The sequence below is a fragment of the Hylobates moloch genome, unplaced genomic scaffold (genome assembly GCF_009828535.3).
Source record: "Hylobates moloch isolate HMO894 unplaced genomic scaffold, HMol_V3 SCAFFOLD_23, whole genome shotgun sequence".
Taxonomy (NCBI): domain Eukaryota; kingdom Metazoa; phylum Chordata; class Mammalia; order Primates; family Hylobatidae; genus Hylobates; species Hylobates moloch.
In genome coordinates this window covers 25,516,373-25,535,818 of record NW_026652298.1, presented here as the reverse complement: position 1 = coordinate 25,535,818, position 19,446 = coordinate 25,516,373, and the positions used below count along the sequence as shown (strand labels likewise).

At 46.7% G+C, this 19,446-nt stretch overlaps 1 protein-coding gene across 1 annotated transcript in view; it reads left to right on the top strand.

The window, feature by feature from the left end:
• XYLT1 (xylosyltransferase 1) overlaps positions 1 to 19,446 on the top strand; it is a 256,950-nt gene that overhangs the window by 149,316 nt on the left and 88,188 nt on the right. Inside the window, exons 4-5 of the mRNA XM_058434252.1 lie at positions 9,906 to 10,078; positions 12,145 to 12,347. Of these exons, the coding sequence (XP_058290235.1) occupies positions 9,906 to 10,078; positions 12,145 to 12,347 (376 nt within the window). The remainder of the gene's footprint in view (positions 1 to 9,905; positions 10,079 to 12,144; positions 12,348 to 19,446) is intronic.

Below are 19,446 nucleotides of genomic sequence, written 5' to 3'. Positions count from 1 at the left end.
ATATACACATATATATATATACACATATATATACACATATATATATACACATATATACACATATATATATACACACATATATATATACACATATATATATACACACATATATATACATATATATGTGTGTATATATATATATTTAATTAGCCAGGTGTGGTGGTGCATGCCTCTAGCCCCACCTACTCAGCAGGCTAAGGTAGGAGGATCTCTTGAGCCTGGAGTTTAAGACTGCAGTGAGCCATGATCACACCACTGCACTCCAGCCTGGGCAACAGAGCGAGATCCCGTCTTATGAATTTAAAAAAGACAAACAAACAAAAAAAACCACAATCACTATAGTCCTCAGGATGAGGTCCCTGTTCACCACTCTCCAGCCATGTGATTAGTTACAAGTTCAAGTGCGATGGACGAGGTCCCCAGAGTCACACCACATGAACTCCTCCACAACCAGGCTGTATGGCCTATTTTGCCTCATTTATAGCTGTGCTTACAGCATCACTTAGAGGTGAGTTCTCTTTGACAGATGAGGAAACTGAGGCATGAGAGGCAAAGTGACCTCCTGATAAATGGTAGGGCCAGGATGCAGACCCAGGCTAAGCCCTTCTGTGGAATAGCTGAGTTAGGAAGTGCAGGATGGGCTCCTCAAAACAAAACATTACAAATAGTGACCTCATGATCCACCAATTCCATTTCTGGGTATATACTCCAAAGAATTGAAACAGTGACTCAAACAGGTACTTGTACACCCATGTTCATAGCAGCATTATTCATAAGAGCCAAAAGGCGAAAGCCGCTTAAGGGTCCGTTGACAGATGAGTGGATCAGTTGTGCTATATGCATACGATGGAGTATTACTCGCCCTGAAAAAGGAATGAAATTCTGACAGGCTACAACATGGACAAACCTGGAGGGCACTGCGCCAAGTGAAAGGAGCCAGACACAAAAGGACGAATAATGTCTGATGTCACTTACATGAGGTTCCTAATCAAATTCATAGAGGCAGAAAGTAGAATGGGGCTTTCCAGGAGCTGAAGGAGGGGAGAGTGGGAAGTTATTGTTGAATGGATAGAAAGTTTCAGTTTTGCAAGATGAAAAGAGTTCTGGAGATGGATGGTGATAATAGTTGCACAACAGTGTAAGTATATTTATTATACTAAACTGTAGACTTAAAAATGCTTAAAATAGGCCAGATGTGGTGTCTCATGCCTGTAATCCCAGCACTTTGGGAGGCCAAGGAGGGCTGATCACCTGAGGTCAGGAGTTTGAGACCAGCCTGGCCAACATGGCAAAACCCCATCTCTACTAAAAATACAAAAAAATTAGCTGGGTGTGGTGGCGGGGGCCTGTAGTCTCAGCTCCTCAGGAGGCTGAGGCAGGAGGAGAATCGCTTGAACCCGGGAGGCGGAGGTTGCAGTGAGCCGAGATCGTGCCACAGCACTCCAGCCTGGGCGACAGAGTGAGACTCCATCTCAAACAAACAAAAAAAGGCTAAAATGGTAAATTATATGTTATCCATGTAGAGCATCCCTAATTCAAAAATCCAACATCCAGAGTACTCCAAAATCCAAAACATTTTGGGCACATAAGGCTACAAGCGGAAAATTCTATACGTAAATACTCAATGCAAACTTGATTAATGCACACAATTATTTAAAATATTGTATAAAATTACCTTCAGGCTATGTGTATAATGTGTATATGAAACAGAAATGAATTTTGTGTTTAGGCTTGTGTCCCTTCCCCAGAATATCTCATTACATACACGCAAATACTTCAAAATCTGAAAAAATTCAAAATTGGAAGCACTTCTGGTTCCAGGCATTTCACGTAAGGGATACTCAGCATGTATTATCTTGGACTACAACTTTTTTTTAAAAAGAGAAGGGCAGGATGTTCAGAGGGGCTGTGACAGGGAACTCAAAGAAGGGATGGGGGCCAGGCACGGTAGCTCACACCTATAACACCAGCACTTTGGGAGGCCAAGGAAGGGAGGATTGCTTGAGCCCAGGAGTTTGAGACCAGCCTGGACAGCATAGCAAGGCACTGTCTCTACAAAACATTTCAAAATTAGCCCACATGGTGGTGGTCACCTATAGTCCCAGCTACTTGGGAGGCTTACGTGCGAGGATCCCTTGAGCCCAGAAATTTGAGGTGGCAGTGACCTATGATCATGCCACTGCACTTCAGCCTGGGTTATAAAGCAAGACTCAATCTCTGAAAAAGAAAAAAAAGTAATTAAAAATTTTTTTAAATGAAGGGATGGGGAAGAGAGTCAGGGAGGGCTCCCCAAGAAGGGTCATTTCTCCTGAGACCTGACAGGTGCTGGCCTGGCCACCTTCATCTTTGGACCTATGTTCTTTCAGCTCCCCTCTGTGGACCCCATGACCCCCAGTTCACATCCCCTCCGCCCCTCTCTTCTCATTAAGCTGGGTGGGATAGGACCTGGTGGCCCCGCATGAGAAGCAGCTGCAGTGCAAAGCAGTTCTGGGCCGTTGACTGATTGCTCCCAACGGGGCTTGGTGCTGCCGAGCAAGGGTCCACAGACCACCCAAAAGCCTCAAGGAAAAGTGGGGGTGCCTAGCCTCCAGCCAGTTTGCTGGATGAGAGGAGACAGCCGTGGGCAACCTCTCAGGCCTGAGTCTTCAACTTCTCCCCTCCGCCCCCACCACCGGGACTCTGTATGTGAATGGAGTTGTCTGGCTAAATCTGTCAGAAATCATTCAGTGAGGCCTGTCCCCCAAACTTAGCTCTGTGCCAGGTCCAGGGGCAAGGCTGGCATCCTACAAGAGATAAGAGCATGACCTTGGCTCATAGAGAACGAACTGACTCATATCAAGAAAACCAACCTGGGCTAGGCGCTGTGGCTCACGCCTGTAATCCCAGCACTATGGGAGGCCGAGACAGTTAGATCACCTAAGGTCAGGAGTTCGAGACCAGCCCAGCCAACATGGTGAAACCCTGTCTCTATCAAAAATACAAAAAATTTAGCCAGGTGTGGTGGCAGGTGCCTGTAATCCCAGCTGCTCAGGAGGCTGAGGCAGGAGAATTGCTTGAACCTGGGAGTCAGAGGTTGCAGTGAGCCAAGATTGCACCATTGCACTCCAGCCTAGGTGACAAGAGTGAAACTTTGTCTCAAAAAAAAAAAGAAAAGAAAAGAAAACCAACCTGACTGTCAAGGGAGTACAGTTCTCTATGTGGCAATGCTAACTCTTGGATCGGGTTAGAATTCCAGACAATTCAGAAATTTCCAGAAATACCCAGAAATTTCATCTCCCTCATTTGAGTTTTTCCAAAATAGGGGTTTTGGAGTCTGGCAGACACAAGTGGTGATTTCCTTTCTCACACTAACTCCTAACATGGCACCTGCCTCCTGAGACCTTGGGACAATTAAATAATGAGATCACATTTGGATAGTGCTTAGGCCATAATGAGTGTTTATTTATTTTTGATTTATTTATTTTTAGAGACAGGGTCTCACTCTGTCACCCAGGCCAGAGTGCAGTGACACCATGGTAGCTCACTGCAGCCTCGAACTCCTGGACTCAAGCAATCCTCCTGCCTCAGCCTCCAGGGTAGCTGGGATTACAGACATAAGCCACCATGCCCAGCATCATAAGTATTTGACATGCATCTGATAGCATTACTAGTCTATGAGAGTCTACAGGACCAAGGAAAGAAATTGACTTGCCCAGGCCCCCGTGGCTAGTTCACAGCAGAAGCAGGAATTTGAATCCACCTCGTTGCTCTTCATCCAGTATGCTTGTCGCCACACAGCACCGCCTTTTCTAAACCCATCGAGAGCAGGGGATTCTTTCTGGGCACCAGACAGCTCCCAAGTTTAGTCACCAGAAAACCTCTTTTAAAATTTCCCACTAGGATAAAGGCATCTCCCACCCAGATCTAACAAAGAACCTTGGGCGTGCGGGTTTTCTCCCCCAGTAAGACAAATCCCGCTCCTCTGCAACACTCCTGCTGCTGCTGCTGCTGTGAAATGTTTCCTCATCTGTGATCGTGAATCACCCTGGAACCCAGCGGGGTCAGAGATGGACTGCTCTTCCCACTTTATAAATGAAGAACGGACAGTCAGAGAGGGGTGGTGTCTTTCCTAAATCCACACAGTGCAAGGTTGCATTCTACACCCCAGCTCTGAATCCCAGTCACACCTTCCCAGGCAGCATAGAAGCTGGGCTCCAGCTGGGAGCTTCCTAACCCAAGCCCCATTTGCATACAACCTTGTTTCCATGTCTCTATGTTCCCAAGACCCAACTAACCCTCTTAGTTGGAAGTAAGTCAGAAAGTGCCCCTTGCAGCAGCCGGAAGCAGCCCTTTCAGAGTATAAATAGAATCGAGGGCTTTGTTGGTAGAATAACTATTCCGGTCAAGCAGCTCCTTCACATTTGTTATTAATTGTGGTCGGGCAGACGCTGCAGAGGGAAATTCCGGTTGTAGATGTTTATTTGCAAGCAGCGGGCTCTAGAGTACACACAGCCCTGGGAGCCAGTGCAGCCTTGAGGTAGAACTCTGGAGCTGGGCCTGTTGGTTAAATCCTGATCATCGTGGATGAGCAGCCACATAGAAATGATGGCTATGACAGTATAATTTATTGAGCATTTACTAGATGCCAGGCACTGTGCTCTCTCCTAGATATGAATGTCCATGTGAGGTGGATTCTGTGATTATACGTACCCATTTTACAGATCAGAATACTAAGGCTTGGAGCGATTGCATAGCAGGTCCAAGGTCATTCACATCTGCCTGACCACAGGTCATGTTCTAAACCCCTGCACCTTGCTTTCTCCTCCCAAATCATTATTGCAGGACACTGCTAACATGATCTTTGCCAGCACCACAACATTGGAACAGCATGTTGACCTTTGCAAAGCACCTTCATCTCTGCTATGTCTTTGGACCCCAAGGATTACATAGTCCTTGTTTGACCCACAATGCTGCTAAGAAATAGGGAATTTGAGTAACAGAACTAACACAACACAGCTATCTACTGGGGGAGCTCTCCGGGGCCCCCATCCTCAGTCTTCACACCTGCACTGCAAAAATATACTTGATATTCTCTCTCGATAAACCTGGCTTGTTAGCATTCATCTGAAGTCAGCTTCTCCTGCTGCCTCTAATCACTCTGATTTTTCCACTTCTTTTCTGTTTTGTGCCATGGGAATCTGATTACATTGTTAAATTCCGTTTTTTTTTTTTTTTTTGAGCTGGGCCCTGTTTGGGTTTTGGTCTTTCAAAGAGTTCCGTGTTCATAAAGACCCACATAGCTCTGACCACATGTCATTGTTATATCTGTCCTGCAGCTGAAAGCTGACACATTTCCTCTAGGGACGGATTTTCCTCTTTTTGAAATGAGGACAGTTTGATTGAGCATGGTGACCATGACAGGGCTCTGGGATCACAGACTCACTCCATTCTCAGCTCAGCTACTTTGTAACTGGGACCTCTCCAAGCCTCAGCTTCCTTGTGCCTACAATAGAAAGATAATAGCTCCGTTTTCATAGCAGTTTTGATAGAAGTGAATAAAATCATGCCCAGAAATTGCTTAACACATAGTAGGCACTCAGTAAATGGTTGATCTTTCTCCTGACTCACTATCTTCCCCCTCTGCCCCCCATCCGCATCCCCATCTCTGTTTTTCCTTCTCTGCATGTCTCCTTTCTTTAGATATTTTTGTTCCTTCCCACCCACCCCTTCCCCAGAATAGCTGTACTCAGAAGAGCTCTGGGTTTTTTGTTCCCCATTCTCTTTGCAGCTCCCCAGACTAACTGTCTGACCCAAAGATGACTTTCTATTTAAGCCAAGGGAGCTCTCTTGCTGGAGTGATTTGTCTTTGATTTCACAGGACTCTTCCCTTTCTCCAAAAGAAAAGCATCCATGTCTGTGTCTGTCTGTAAATCTGTTCTGCCTTTTAAAACCCTAAAGAGAAGTTGTAAAAGGCCTCAGCATCAACGTCCAAGCCCTTTTTAAAGACCAGTGTAGAGTCCTTACACCTATCCTCTATATCCCAAATCTCCGCTTCTGCAGAGAGCAAGTGGAAATATCAGGGCTGGCTTTGGACTCGGCAACACTCAGTTCCCCTCCCACCTCTGTCCTCACTCACTGTGTGACCTGGGAAGCGTGCTGACCTCTCTGAGCCTCAGAGGATGATAATGCATTCTTCCCAGGGTCAAATAACAATGGATGTGTAGGAGGCACTTAAGAAACACTGGCTCCTCTGGATCAGAGCAGCCACTCTTCTTCAGAACACATTCTTTAATTTGCTCATTCAAAAACTATGGCAAAAGATGTTCATGGCTACAGGGAAAAGCAAGGGTTAATCTCAAAGGCCCCATACACCTTAAGTGGATGGATGGTGTTCGGGATGATAAGCTCTTGGAGGCTTTGCTGGATGCATAGTTGGAGGGTTTGCTGTATGCTTGGATAGATGAATGGTTAGATATGGATGAGTGGACAGATGAGTAGTTAGATTTGGATGGATGAATAAATGGATGGATGGATGGATGGATGGATGGATGGATGGATGGATGGGTGGAGCAATGGATGAATGGTTGGATTTGGATGGATGAATAAATGCATGAATGAATAGGTGGATGGGTGGAGGGATGGATGAGTGGGTGGATGGATGGACAGATAAGTGGTTGGATTTGGATGGATGAATAAATGGATAAATGGGTGGAATGGTGGATGGATGAATTGATGAGTGGTTGGATTTGGATGGATGAAAAAAGGGATGAATGAATGGGTGGATGGGTGGAGGGATGGATGAATGGGTGAGTAGATGGATGGACAGATAATTGGTTGGATTTGGATGGACAAATAAATGGATGAATGGGTGGAATAGTGGATGGATGAATGGATGAGTGGTTGGATTTTGATCGATGAATAAATTAATGAATGGGTGGATGGGTGGAGGGATGGATAAAGGGATGAATGGGTGGAGGGATAGATGGATGGATGAAAAGATACAGCCTTATTAGTCACCTAGAATCAGCATCTCATCTAATACAGAAATACTGGAATACCTATGTTAGTCCTTAAATGCATGCCTACCTGCCTGCAATAACTAACTTACAAAGTGGTTAGCAACAAGCAACTAAAAGCAATTGTTATAAACTTTTCCTTCCAAACTCTAGGTATGATCATATGGTGCATATTAGTGGTTCAGGGCATGATCTTTGGAATCAGACCTGTGTTTGAATCTCAGCTTAACTAATTAAAGCAGTGTGACCTTGAGCCAATCCCTTGGCCTCTTCTAAGCTGTGGTTTCCTCATTTGGAAAGCGGGGATAATAGCATTACTTTGTAGGATCATTACGAGGATTAAATTATCTAACGAATGTCAAGGGCTGGTCAATGCTCAGTAAAAGGTATTGTTATTTTACGGATCCCAAATGCGCCTTCCTGTAACTTTTGATTCACTGAGAACCAGATGTGTGTCAGATACTGTTCAAGTGTTCCAGATTCAGCCCCTCATCTCTCGGAGCTAATGTTCTAGTGACGTGTTCAGGTAATAAGCAAGTAAACAGATAAACAATTGCAGACAGTGTTACATGGTATGCAGAAAGTTGAAGTCGGGTGAGGTGAAAGAGAGTAAAAGAGGTGGTGGTGAGTCCCCTTTTTTGGACTGTGAACTAATGACAAGAAGATGCAGCCGTGCAGAGATCTGGGGAGAGGGTGTTCCAGGTCACAGGAAGCCAGGGAGAAGGTCCTAAGGCAGAAATGAGCTTGTTCCAGGAAGAGAAGGAAGGCCAGGGGACAAGATGGAATGTGAGACCCACCAATCGAGGGCAGAGAGGTCTGAGTAGTTAGATCACACCGGCCTTAGAGGCTGTGTAGTGTGATTTGGACATTATCTACGTCAATCTCGTCCTGTCTCCTGGAACTACATAGAAAGAGCCTCATTCATTCAGCAACCATTCAGCCTTCTGATGACAGCTTAGACTCCCGATGTCCTAATACCCCAGCCCCACAGTCTCCATCTCAGTTCTCCCGGTTTAGATGCTGGGACGCTTGCAGCTACTACCCTGAGAATGTCGTGAGTCCCATAAACCCAGAACTCTTAAGAAATTGGGTTGGACCCAAGTGAAATCAGTCTGAGGAAAGCTAGGAGATTTCTAGTTGGGATTGTAATAAACTAAACTAGGAAGCTGTGTTTTTATCTGAAGCAAGAGAAAGAAAGAGAGAAGTCTTTGGGGCTGATTTTCGGATTAAAATATGTCTGGGACTATTTATCCAAGTGGATGTGGTATAGGATTTGGATTTAAAAGAACATGATAGATGACAGTGGGTGATCTGTAGCCCTTACTGATGCAGAAGCTCAAGGCAGGCCACAAGCACCTGGACCCTCATCCCCCCTTGGCAATGTACTCCGCGTTAGTTTTCTTCTCAGGCACCCTCTCTCCATGTGGGAACAGAAAGACTCATAGAATATTCTAGTCTCCTGTGTAACAGAAAAAGAACCTCTCACCAGGCACGGTGGCTCACGTCTGTAATCCCAGCACTTTGGGAAGCCAAGGTGGGCAGATCACCTGAGGTCAGGAGTTCCGAGACCAGCCTGGCCAACATGATGAAACCCCACCTCTACTAAAAATACAAAAATTAGCTGGGCATGGTGTTGCGTGCCTGTAATCCCAGCTACTCAGGAGGCTCAGGCAGGAAAATCGCTTGAACCTGAGAGGTGGAGGTTGCAATGAGCCGAGATCGCACCACTGCACTGCAGCCTGGGCAACAGAGCAAGACCCCATCTCAAAAAAAAAAAAAAAAAGATAACCTCTCTTATGTAGTAGTTCTAACAAAAGTCTAGCATTCTGTCTTATTGGTTAATTAACTTGGTTGAGTCATATGTTTATGTCTAAACAATATTGTGGCTATGGAGAGTCAGCGTTCCCATTGGCCAGGCCTAAGCTGTAGGTCCACCCCTGAAATTGATGATGGAGTTAGGTCTTCCCCATCCACATGGACTGAGAATAGAGGAGAGGAGGATGATGCCACAAAAGGTATTGGATGATGAAGTTTCAGTTATGCAAGATGAGTAAATTTAAAGATCCTGCTGTACAACATTGTATTAATAGGTAGCACCACTGTAGTGTATGCTTAAACATTTATTAAGAGGGTAGATTTCATGCTGTCTGTTCTTACCACCATTAAAACAAACAATATATTGGGTGCTATTAGAAGAAGGGAGAATGAATTCTGGACAGGCAAAAACAACACATGTATCTTACGTTCAGTAACTCGAAGTTAACCGCTTCTTCCTCTGTCATTCAGAAATACATCTCTTACAGCTCTCACCTCCTCCTGCCTTGTTCAGTAGCTTAATACGTGTCCATGTGTCTCTTCCAGCATTTTTAAGCTCCTCAGAATGGAAACTATGCTGTAACAACCCCAGGGTCCCCTAACCCCTTTTGTGCCTGACAGCGTGAGAATCTAAGAGGTGCTTAGTGGCATTGAATTATTATTATTATTATTTTTTTTGGGACGGAGTTTCCCTGTCACCCAGGCTAGAATGCAGTGGCGCGATCTCGGCTCACTGCAGGCTCCGCCCCCCGGGGTTCACACCATTCTCCTGCCTTAGCCTCCCACGTAGCTGGGACTGTAGGCGCCCGCCACCTCGCCCGACTAATTTTTTGTATTTTTAGTAGAGACGGAGTTTCACCGTGTTAGCCAGGATGTCTCGATCTCCTGACCTCGTGATCCGCCCGCCTCAGCCTCCCAAAGTGCTGGGATTACACACGTGAGCCACCGCGCCCGGCCTGAATTATGTTTTAAGGCCCAATTTGATGACCGTGCCTCTAAAATAGTCCCCAAAAGAAGCACCAGAGAAACTTCCCACCCCTGCAAAGGATGGCAGAGCCTCACTTTCTCCTCTCTGTTCTCTTGGATTTTCCCCAGGTAAAGCCAACAAGAACGTGCAGTGGGACGAGGACTCTGTGGAGTACATGCTAGCCAACCCGGTCAGAATCGCCTTCGTCCTGGTGGTCCACGGCCGCGCCTCTCGGCAGTTGCAGCGCATGTTCAAGGCCATCTACCACAAAGACCACTTCTACTACATCCACGTGGACAAGGTGAGAGGCCTCTGTGATCGCCCCTTGCTGGGCTTCCTTCGGGGTCTGTGGGTCCCTCTCCGATACCCTCCTTCCGCATCGCTAGTCCAGGCTGCCTGCTTTCAGAAAAGGCTTGGAAGCTGACCAGCTGCCTCTCTACAGAGCATGTGGCCCTAGAGTGCTGTCTCTGTGTGTGTGTTGGTTTCAGAGTTTCCAGCTGTGACTTACAGTTTTGTTCATAAATGATAAATGCTGTCTTTTGGGTTTTTTTTTTTTTTTTTTTTTGATGTAATCTCACGCCGTCGCCAGGCTGGAGTGCAGTGGCATGATCTCCACTCACTGCAATGTCTGCCTCCTGGGTTCACGCCATTCTCCTGCCTTAGCCTCCCAAGTAGCTGGGACTACAGGTGCATGCCAGCACACCTGGCTAATTTTTGTATTTTTAGTAGAGACAAGGTTTCACCATGTTGGCCAGGATGGTCTCCATCTCCTGACCTCGTGATCCGCCCACCTCGGCCGCCCAAAGTGCTGGGATTACAGGTGTGAGCCACCGTGCCCAGCCCATGAATGCTGTTTCTTACCTCTCCCCTCTGCCCAGTGCCCTCTGCCTGCCTCTCACATACTTCGTGGGAATAGCTTACCTGTATTAGTCCATTTTCATGCTGCTAATAAAGACATACCCGAGACTGAGTAATTTATAAAGAAAGATGTTTAATGGACTCACAGTTCTAAGTGGCTGGGGAAGCCTCACAATCATGGTGGAAGGCAAAAGGCACGTCTTACATGGCGGCAGCAAGAGAGAAAAATGAGAGCCAAGCAAAAGAAGTTTCCCCGTGTAAAACCATCAGATCTCATGAGACTTATTCCCTACCACGAGAACAGTGTGGGAGAAACCACCCCCATGATTCCATTATCTCCCACCGAATCCCTCCCATAACACGTAGGAATTATGGGAGCTGCAATTCAAGATTAGATTTGGGTGGGGACACAGCCAAACCATATCACTGTCCCAGGAGTGCATACACATTTTCTATGGAAGGCAAGATAGTACATATTTTAGGTGTTGCAGGGCGCATACTCTCTGTCACAGCTACTCAGCACTGCCTTTGTGCTAAAGCAGCCAAGGAGAACGTGTCAACAAATGAGCATGGCTGCGTACCAATAAAACTTTATTAACAAAAACCTGCATCAGCCCTGCTGACTCCCGAGCTACCTTGTCCCTGAGGTTTCTATTGGTGACACAATTATGCCTTTAGTCAAGAAGGCAAAGGTAGTTGTCTTGTCCAAAAGGTCGGCCTCTAGCAGACCTGTGAGAGGATAATGGAGGAGCAATGAGTAGGAGGGGGGGTCAGAAAACAGAAATTCTGCCTCTGAAATATAGATGGGTTTAGATAGAGCCACATTTCCCAGCTTGTCTTCCTCAGACCCCATGCAGCTGTCATGTATAAGAACGCAAAGTTGGCCGGGTGCAGTGGCTCACGCCTGTAATCCCAGCACTTTGGGAGACTGAGGTGGGCAGATCACCTGAGGTCAGGAGTTCCAGACCCGCCTGTCCAACATGGTGAAGCCCCATCTCTACTAAAAATACAAAACTTAGCTGGGCGTGGTGGCACATACTTGTCATCCCAGCTACTCAGGAAGCCGAGGCAGGAGAATTGCTTGAACTTGGGTGGTGGAGGTTGCAGTGAGCTGAGATGTGGCACCACTTTGCTCCAGCCCAGGTGACGGAGCAAGACTCTGTCTAAATAAATAAATAAAGCGAGACTCCATCTCAAAATAAAATAAAATAAAATTTAAAAAATTGAAGTTCCAGGCATCACCAGCCCAAGCCTAGTGAACCATTAGCTCAGAAGTGCAGCCAGGGAATCTGCATTTCAAATAGCTAATTTGAAATGTAAAAAATAGATACAAGTTTGAATTGCAATACAGAAAGACACCCCACTCTAGGATCATTTCCTTGGCAAAGGCCACTGTGCTCAGAAGTGCCAAACCAGGAGGGAAGAGACAGAGAGGGGACAGGGGTGAGGGGCATGCCTGGGTGTTTTCTAGGCCACTGACTGTCATCACCCTTTCTGTCCTCGGAAAAGCGCTCTAATTACCTGCATCGGCAAGTGCTCCAGATCTCCAGGCAGTACAGCAACGTCCGCGTCACCCCGTGGAGAATGGCCACCATCTGGGGAGGAGCCAGCCTCCTGTCCACCTACCTGCAGAGCATGCGAGACCTCCTGGAGATGACCGACTGGCCCTGGGACTTCTTCATCAACCTGAGTGCGGCCGACTACCCCATCAGGTAAGGCAGCAAAGGGCCCCAAGCCAGTCTTGTCTGACGTCCTTCTGTGGCTGGTCGTGGCTGGGAACTCACGAGGTAGAAGGAGACTGATGCATCGTCTCCACAGGATCTCTCAGGATAGGATTCTCATTGGACCTGAGAATCATTGATTCATTCACGCATTCAACAGATACAGACTGAGCACGTGGTTTTCCCAGCTCTATTAGCTGATATACCAGTGCACTAAACAGACGGCAACTCCAACCCACGTGGAGCTTTATATTAGGATTCTCTAGAGGGACAGAACTAACAGTATAGATGTATATATAAAGGGGGAGTTTATTAAGGAGTATTGACTCACACAATCACAAGGTGAGGTCTCACGATAGGCCGTCTGCAAGCTGAGGAGCAAGGAAGCCAGTCCGAGTCTCAAAACCTCAAAAGTAGGGAAGCCCACAGCGCAGTCTTCAGTCTGTGGTGGAAGGCCCAAGGATCCCAAAGCTGAAGAACTTGCAGTCCGATGTTCAAAGGCAGGAGACTCAGCCAGTGTATTCCTTCCATGTTCTGCCTGCTTTTATTCTGGCCACGCTGGCAGCTGATTAGATTATGCCCACCCAGATTGAGAGTGGGTCTGCCTTTCCCAGTCCACTGACTCAAATGTTAATCTCCTTTGGCATCCCTCACAGACATGGCCAGAAACAATACTTTGCATCCTTCAGTCCAATCAAGTTGACACTCAGTAGTAACCATCACAAGCTTCCATTCAAGTAGGGAGACAAACAACAAAATAAGTTAAATGATATCTTGGAAAAATAAAGCAAAGGGCAAAAGTAGGAGAGAGTTGTAATTTTACCAACAGTGGCCTGGAAGGTTTTCACGGATAAGAACAGAAGAAGATGAAAAAGAGAGTCACGCCAACAGAGAAAGTGGTCCAGGCAGGGGCTGAGCCCAGAGGTCGGTCCATGCCTGGCTTGTGCGAGGAACAGCAGGGTTCAGTGGAGCTGTAACAGAGTAAGTGAGGGGTAGCATAACAAGAGATAGAAAGTCAGAGAGTAATTTGAGGCCAGATCGTGGTGATCCTAGAATTTGGCTGTTAGTCCAAGCAAGATGGAAGCCACTGGCATGATACTTCGAATGATATTCTGAACTCTCTCTCTCTCTCTCTCTCTATATATATATATATATGTATGTATGTATATTTTGGAGACAGTGTCTTGCTCTGTCACCCAGGCTGGAGTGCAGTGGCGTGATCTTAGCTCACTGCAGCCTCTACCTACCAGGTTCAAGTGATTCTCCTACCTCAACCTCTGAAGTAGCATAGAGATGGTGTTTCACCATTTTGGTCTCAAACTCGTGGCCCCAGGTGATCCGCCTGCTTTGGCCTCCCAAAGCGCTGGGATTATAGGCATGAGCCATCGTGCCGGGCTGTTATTTTCTCTTGGGAGGGCAGCTTTTTCCTTTGACTGTGTTTTCCATCTGGATTTGCTGACAAGAGCGAAAGGAAAGTGGATAGGAGTGAAGAGAGGGATCTTCCTCCCTCTAATGGCACAAGGCCATAGGGTTCAGCATTCCCAGGAGACCTAGATGAAGGGGTCCTAAAAAAATAAAACTTTTATTAAGGCAACTTTCAAACATGCAGAAGAGTACCAAGAATAGTGTAATGAACTCCCACGTAGATGTCACCCAGGTTAATTCATGGCCATTTTTCTTGTATCTGGACTTTCATCCTCTTCCCCCAACAGTGGATTATTTTGAAAGAAATATAAGATATCATCGAATTGTATCTATAAATATTTCAGTATATATCTAGAAAAGATAAGAGCTCTTTTTTAAGAAAGCATCACAATGATGCTTATACCTAAAATATTAGCAGGCATGTTTTAATGGCATCAAATATCTAGGTCACATATTCCCAAGAGTTTGAGTTTTGAATCAGAACCCAAAAAAGGTACAAGCGTGGAAGGAAGACCTCTCTTTAAAGCTAGCAGCAGCTGCTTGCTTCTTCACAGCTTGGTCACTGGGGGTCTTCTTCATTCCTAGGCTTGGGGGCATCCCGCCATCTGCTGGGAGGCCCTAGACTGCAGAAGGTACCGGGGAGGCACAATCTCTGGTCAGTTTGAATGGGGTACACCTGACACCCTTGAACCTGAGAAAAATGACAGGCACTAGAAAGACAACTGTTTTCTTTTGTCCATAGGACAGAGGGATAAACAGGAATGGTTATAGAACATTGCTGGTAGAGTTTTACTTACCACAATTTTGTTCATTTGTTCAACAAACATTTACTGAGCAACTACCATGCTACATGCTAAGTAGTGCATTTTGTGAACAAAAGCGATGCAGCTTCCTGTAATTCTCCCCTGCTCATGGAATGTGTATCCTAGCTGAGAAGATGGAGTTAGATGATCGTGCCAAAGACACATCATGCAAGGTGTGAACAAGCCATAAAGCAAGGAAGATGTGGGCCGGGTGCAGTGGCTCACGCCTGTAATCCCAGCACTTTGAGAGGCCAAGGCAGGTGGATCACAAGGTCAGAAGTTCAAGACCAGCCTGGCCAAGATGGTGAAACCCCATCTCTACTAAAAATACAAAAATGAGCTGGGCGTGGTGATGCGTGCCTATAATCCCATCTACTTGGGAGGCTGAGGCAGGAGAATTGCTTGAACCCAGGAGGCGGAGGTTGCAGTGAGCCGAAATCGCGCCACTGTACTCCAGCCTGGCGACACAGCAAGACTCCATCTCAAAAAAACAAAAAAAAAAAAAAAGGAAGATGTGGGTGTGGAGAAAAACTCGAGGGCCATAATCAGGAGATCAGAAAGGTGTCTGAATATTCAGCTTTGAACCGAGACCTAGAGGACAAGAAGGGATCCATTGGGAGGGAAGTAAGAAAGAGATCCTTCTAGACTGGGATTCCTAGCAGTGGCACTGCTCATGTTTGGGGATGGATAATTCTTTGCCGTGGGTGCCGTCCTGTGCATTGCAGGATGGGTAGCAGCATCTCTGGCCTCTACCCACTAGATGCCAGGAACACACCCTGCCCACTTTTGCCAACCACAGATGTCTCCAGACATTGACTCTTGGGAGCTAAAATTGCCTCCACTTGAGAATCACCATTTCTTACAGAGGGAACGGCCTGGGCACAATGTAGCACAGAAACAAACTTGTTGCATTTGAGAAATTTAAACAATGGATAGAGTATAATAAAAGAATGAGGAGAAGTGAGTTTAGAGAAGTACATGGCAAGGAGGGGTTGGAACATTCCCTCTCCATCTTCCATGAAGGGACTGAGTTTGGAAATGTCCCAGAATGCTGAGCATAGCAGCTAGTGTGGCAGACACTTGTTTCAACCCTTACAACAAACCTGTTTTACAGAGGGGCAAACTGAGGCCCAATGTCATGTGATGAATGCATGGCGGAGTGGGGATTAGAACCAGTTTCGTCTGGTTGCAAAGTTGGTATTCCTTCTGGCTTTTAGTCAGCCTCTTAGGGAAATCAACAGAACTGGACTGGCAGGATGGCCCCAGGCCACCTTGAAAGCACAGAAGGAAGCAATCCCACCCCATGAGCTTGTGGCGGGGTGGAGTGGTGGCTGGACTGCCTTGCAGCAGGGATGTCCAGGATGGTCCTGGGAGGACCCCCGTTGTCTGTTCCTGAGTCTTAGGGGCTATGCTCAAAGTTCGCACATTCTTCCTTCTCTGGATTCCCAGTGGAGGCCTCAGAGGTCATGCCAGCCTAGGTTGGGGGCCCGCATTAAGCCAGAGACCGCTTGAGGCCAGGTAGGCATGCGCATTGCTGCCCCCTAGAGGCCACTGTTGGCTTGCTTTGCGTGGCCACTTCCTCTAAAGAGTCCAGCTTGGCTCAGCACCCGGGAGGGTGAGTGGCTGCCTGCACTCTCGTCAAACTGCTTAGGGCTCGAATCCGAGTTCTGCCACTTAGCTAGCAGCGTGACCGCGGGCAAGTAAATCCAATTTCTGTGAAATCGGGATATAATAATAGAACCTAGCAGCCTGTCGGACACTTGGAAGATGCTCCATGAATGTCAGCCATTTATATGTAAGCTACATCCAAGGTCTCATCTTGTATCTCTGAGAGACCCAGAAATCCTTTCTCAGGCCATGTGTGCAACCTATTTTGGGGTTCAGAGAAGAGAGTTGTCTTATTTGTGGCTTCTTTGCTTTAGTGCCCCAGGTCGCTCTGTGTCTCTTGGCCTTTCTCATCGTCTTCCTCTACTTCACTGGTCTCATTTCCATGGTGCCTCCCACGAAGTCCTTTGCCCACTCTTCTTTGCCAGCCTCATAGCCAGAGGCACTTTATGCATCAAGCACTGCTGGTTCCTCTTGCTGTTGTTTTCATGAAGTTGCCCTACACAAAAACATATGAATTTTGCAGATGAATGGTTTCATCCTGGGCAATGCTGATAGGTTTTCAGTTTCCATCTGGTGCCCCATCTGTAGCTTCCAAAACCACTACTTCTCCCATCCCAGAAAGAATGAGCAAACTTAGGAGTCTTCTCAAAGGGGCGGTAGTACCCAAGTCAGGCACTTCTAAGAGGCACTGAAAACTTGGGGGATACTTAAGGGTCCAGCCAGCCCAACATGGCCACTGTGAGCTGCTCTGTGCTTTGACCTCACCTCCCTGTGTCCCTGCACAACCCTCACTGTGGGGGGTCGGGAGGCGGGCAGATTCTTCCCCTCTTAGATATTAAAGATGCACTGGTCTTTACTGGTCACTAGCCTCGTTTAGGCCCTGGACGCAGACATCCTGGTTTCAGATTTTGCCCCACCACCAACTGGGCATATGGATTGGCACGAGTTGCTTCAACTTTCTGCATCTCAAATTCTCCACCTTAAAATGAACACAATATTAGTGCCTATTTCAGAGGGTTCTTAGGAAGTTTCAATGAAATCTTGCATGATAAGGACCTACCACAGTGTCTAATGACAGAAGGTGGTTGATAAATGCCCATATTACTCCATGGTTATAAGTAACTGTGGGACTTGAGTTACTTTCCCTTTTCTCTTTGATAGAGTTAAAAGAGTAGTAAAGTATTTCTTGAACTCACATCTCTGTCAAAAGAGGGAAAAGTGGGCCAAGCACGGTGGCACACAACTGTAATCCCAGGACTTTGGGAGGCCAAGGCAGGCAGATCACTTGAGGTTAGGGGTTTGAAACCAGCCTGGCCAACATGATGAAACCCTGTCTGTACTAAAAATACAAAAATTAGCCAGGCATGGTTGTGCGCACCTGTAACTCCAGCTACTCAGGAGGCTGAGGCATGAGAATCACTTGAACCCGGGAGGCAGAGGCTGCAGTGAGCCGAGATCATACCACTGCACTCTAGCCTGGGTGACAGAGACTGAGACTCTGTCTCAAAAAAAAAAAAAAGGTGGGAAAAGCAAAGATAGACTGTGAGACTGTTTCAGGAAAAACAATAGAACCGATTCACTTGTAGACATGAAGAATATTCCTGAACTTGGCATATGCAAGCTGAGAGTGTTTAGAGACTCTAGGTGCTCCTGCTCTGCGGTTGTCATGACTTCCTGGTCCACGTGGGCTCTGGTTGGAGCTGGTTGTGTACCCAGCACGTGGATGAAAGTGGAAAATGGATACTTGCAAACTCTGAGGCCCTGCTAGGTCTTGAATCCTCAAAAGGTATGATGGTTTTATTTGTATGTTCTATTTACCGAGGCAAGGAATTATACCTGGCCTACTTTAGATTGGCTGCAGGAAGAGATGAAGCCAATAGCACTTTGCCCTGTTTCTTGGTTTGGACTTGTAGTAAGAGACCTCAGCTGGGTGTGGTGGCTTATGCCTGTAATGCCACCAACACTTTGGGAGGTCGAGGTGGGTGGATCACCTGAGGTCAGGAGTTTGAGACCAGCCTGGCCAATATGGTGAAACCCCCTCTCTACTAAAAATACAAAAAGTAGCTGGGTGTGGTGGCGGGCACCTGTAATCCCAGCTACCTGGGAGGCTGAGACAGGAGAATCACTTGAACCCAGGAGGCAGAGGTGGTAGAGAGCTGAGATCACGACATTGCACTCCAGCCCGGGCAATAGGAGTGAAACTCCATCTAAAAAAAAAAAAAAAAAAAAAAAAAGAGAGAGACCTCACGCCTCACACTGTGTCTTTCCCTAAGTCCAGTGTCTTGGGGCAAAACATGTTTGCACATGTGAGGCAGTGTATGTATACAGAAACCAGGCAGGGGAAACCATGTTGACATTTTCCTGCTACTTCTGTCTCTTGGGTATCCACAGCAACAAAGTCCAAACTATCAGGGCCCACCACATGGACATGTAAGTTACATTAACTGCAGATCCAAATGTCTTTCTTGAGATACTACCAGAGCCGTGGGCTGAGAACATGAGAGAGCTGCTCCATGGTGCCTCAGTAGGAAACACCAGCTGGTAAAGACGGGAACAGGTGGCCAGGGCTTCTCTACAGTCTCCAGAAGACCAGAGTTTATATGGGACCAATTGAGCAAGACTAACCCCCAGACTAACAGAGCAGACACTTACTGCACACCTACTGTGTGCTGGGCCCTCTTCAGGGCCCTTTACCACATATTTCGTCCTAATCCCAGCCCCCAAAACACAACTGCTACTGGGTAAGTAAGTTTAGAGAAATTAGTATTAACACAGAGCAGAGGAAGCTTTTCAGGGAAGTCAAGCCCTTGATAATGTTCAGCGCAGATCCCAGTCACTCTGGGATTTGAAATGAAGATAAGCAGTATGGAAGTCCAAGCATCCGTGTACAGTCACTGCATCCGTGTACAGATCACATCCCTTTAGTCTGCTAAAGTGGGACCTGAATAGGTCAAAGAATTCCTGTAGTTAAGACCGCACAGCAACCACAGCAAATGTATATGTAGCACTTCATACGTTCCTAGCATTATTCTAAGTGCTTTACAATTTAGGGGTGTCCAAGGGAGAGAATACAGTTATGGCTCCTCAGTTTCTTTTCCTGGTTGGGCCAGTAAAGCCCCTTCTTCATCCCTCTTTTCTGCTTATCACTAGAGACAGAAACTAAACACCATGGCTTCAGGCTGCTAAAAGCCTAAAACAAAAAAACAAAACAGAACAACCAAATAAGGCAGGGTTGGACAAGCTTGTTTACATCG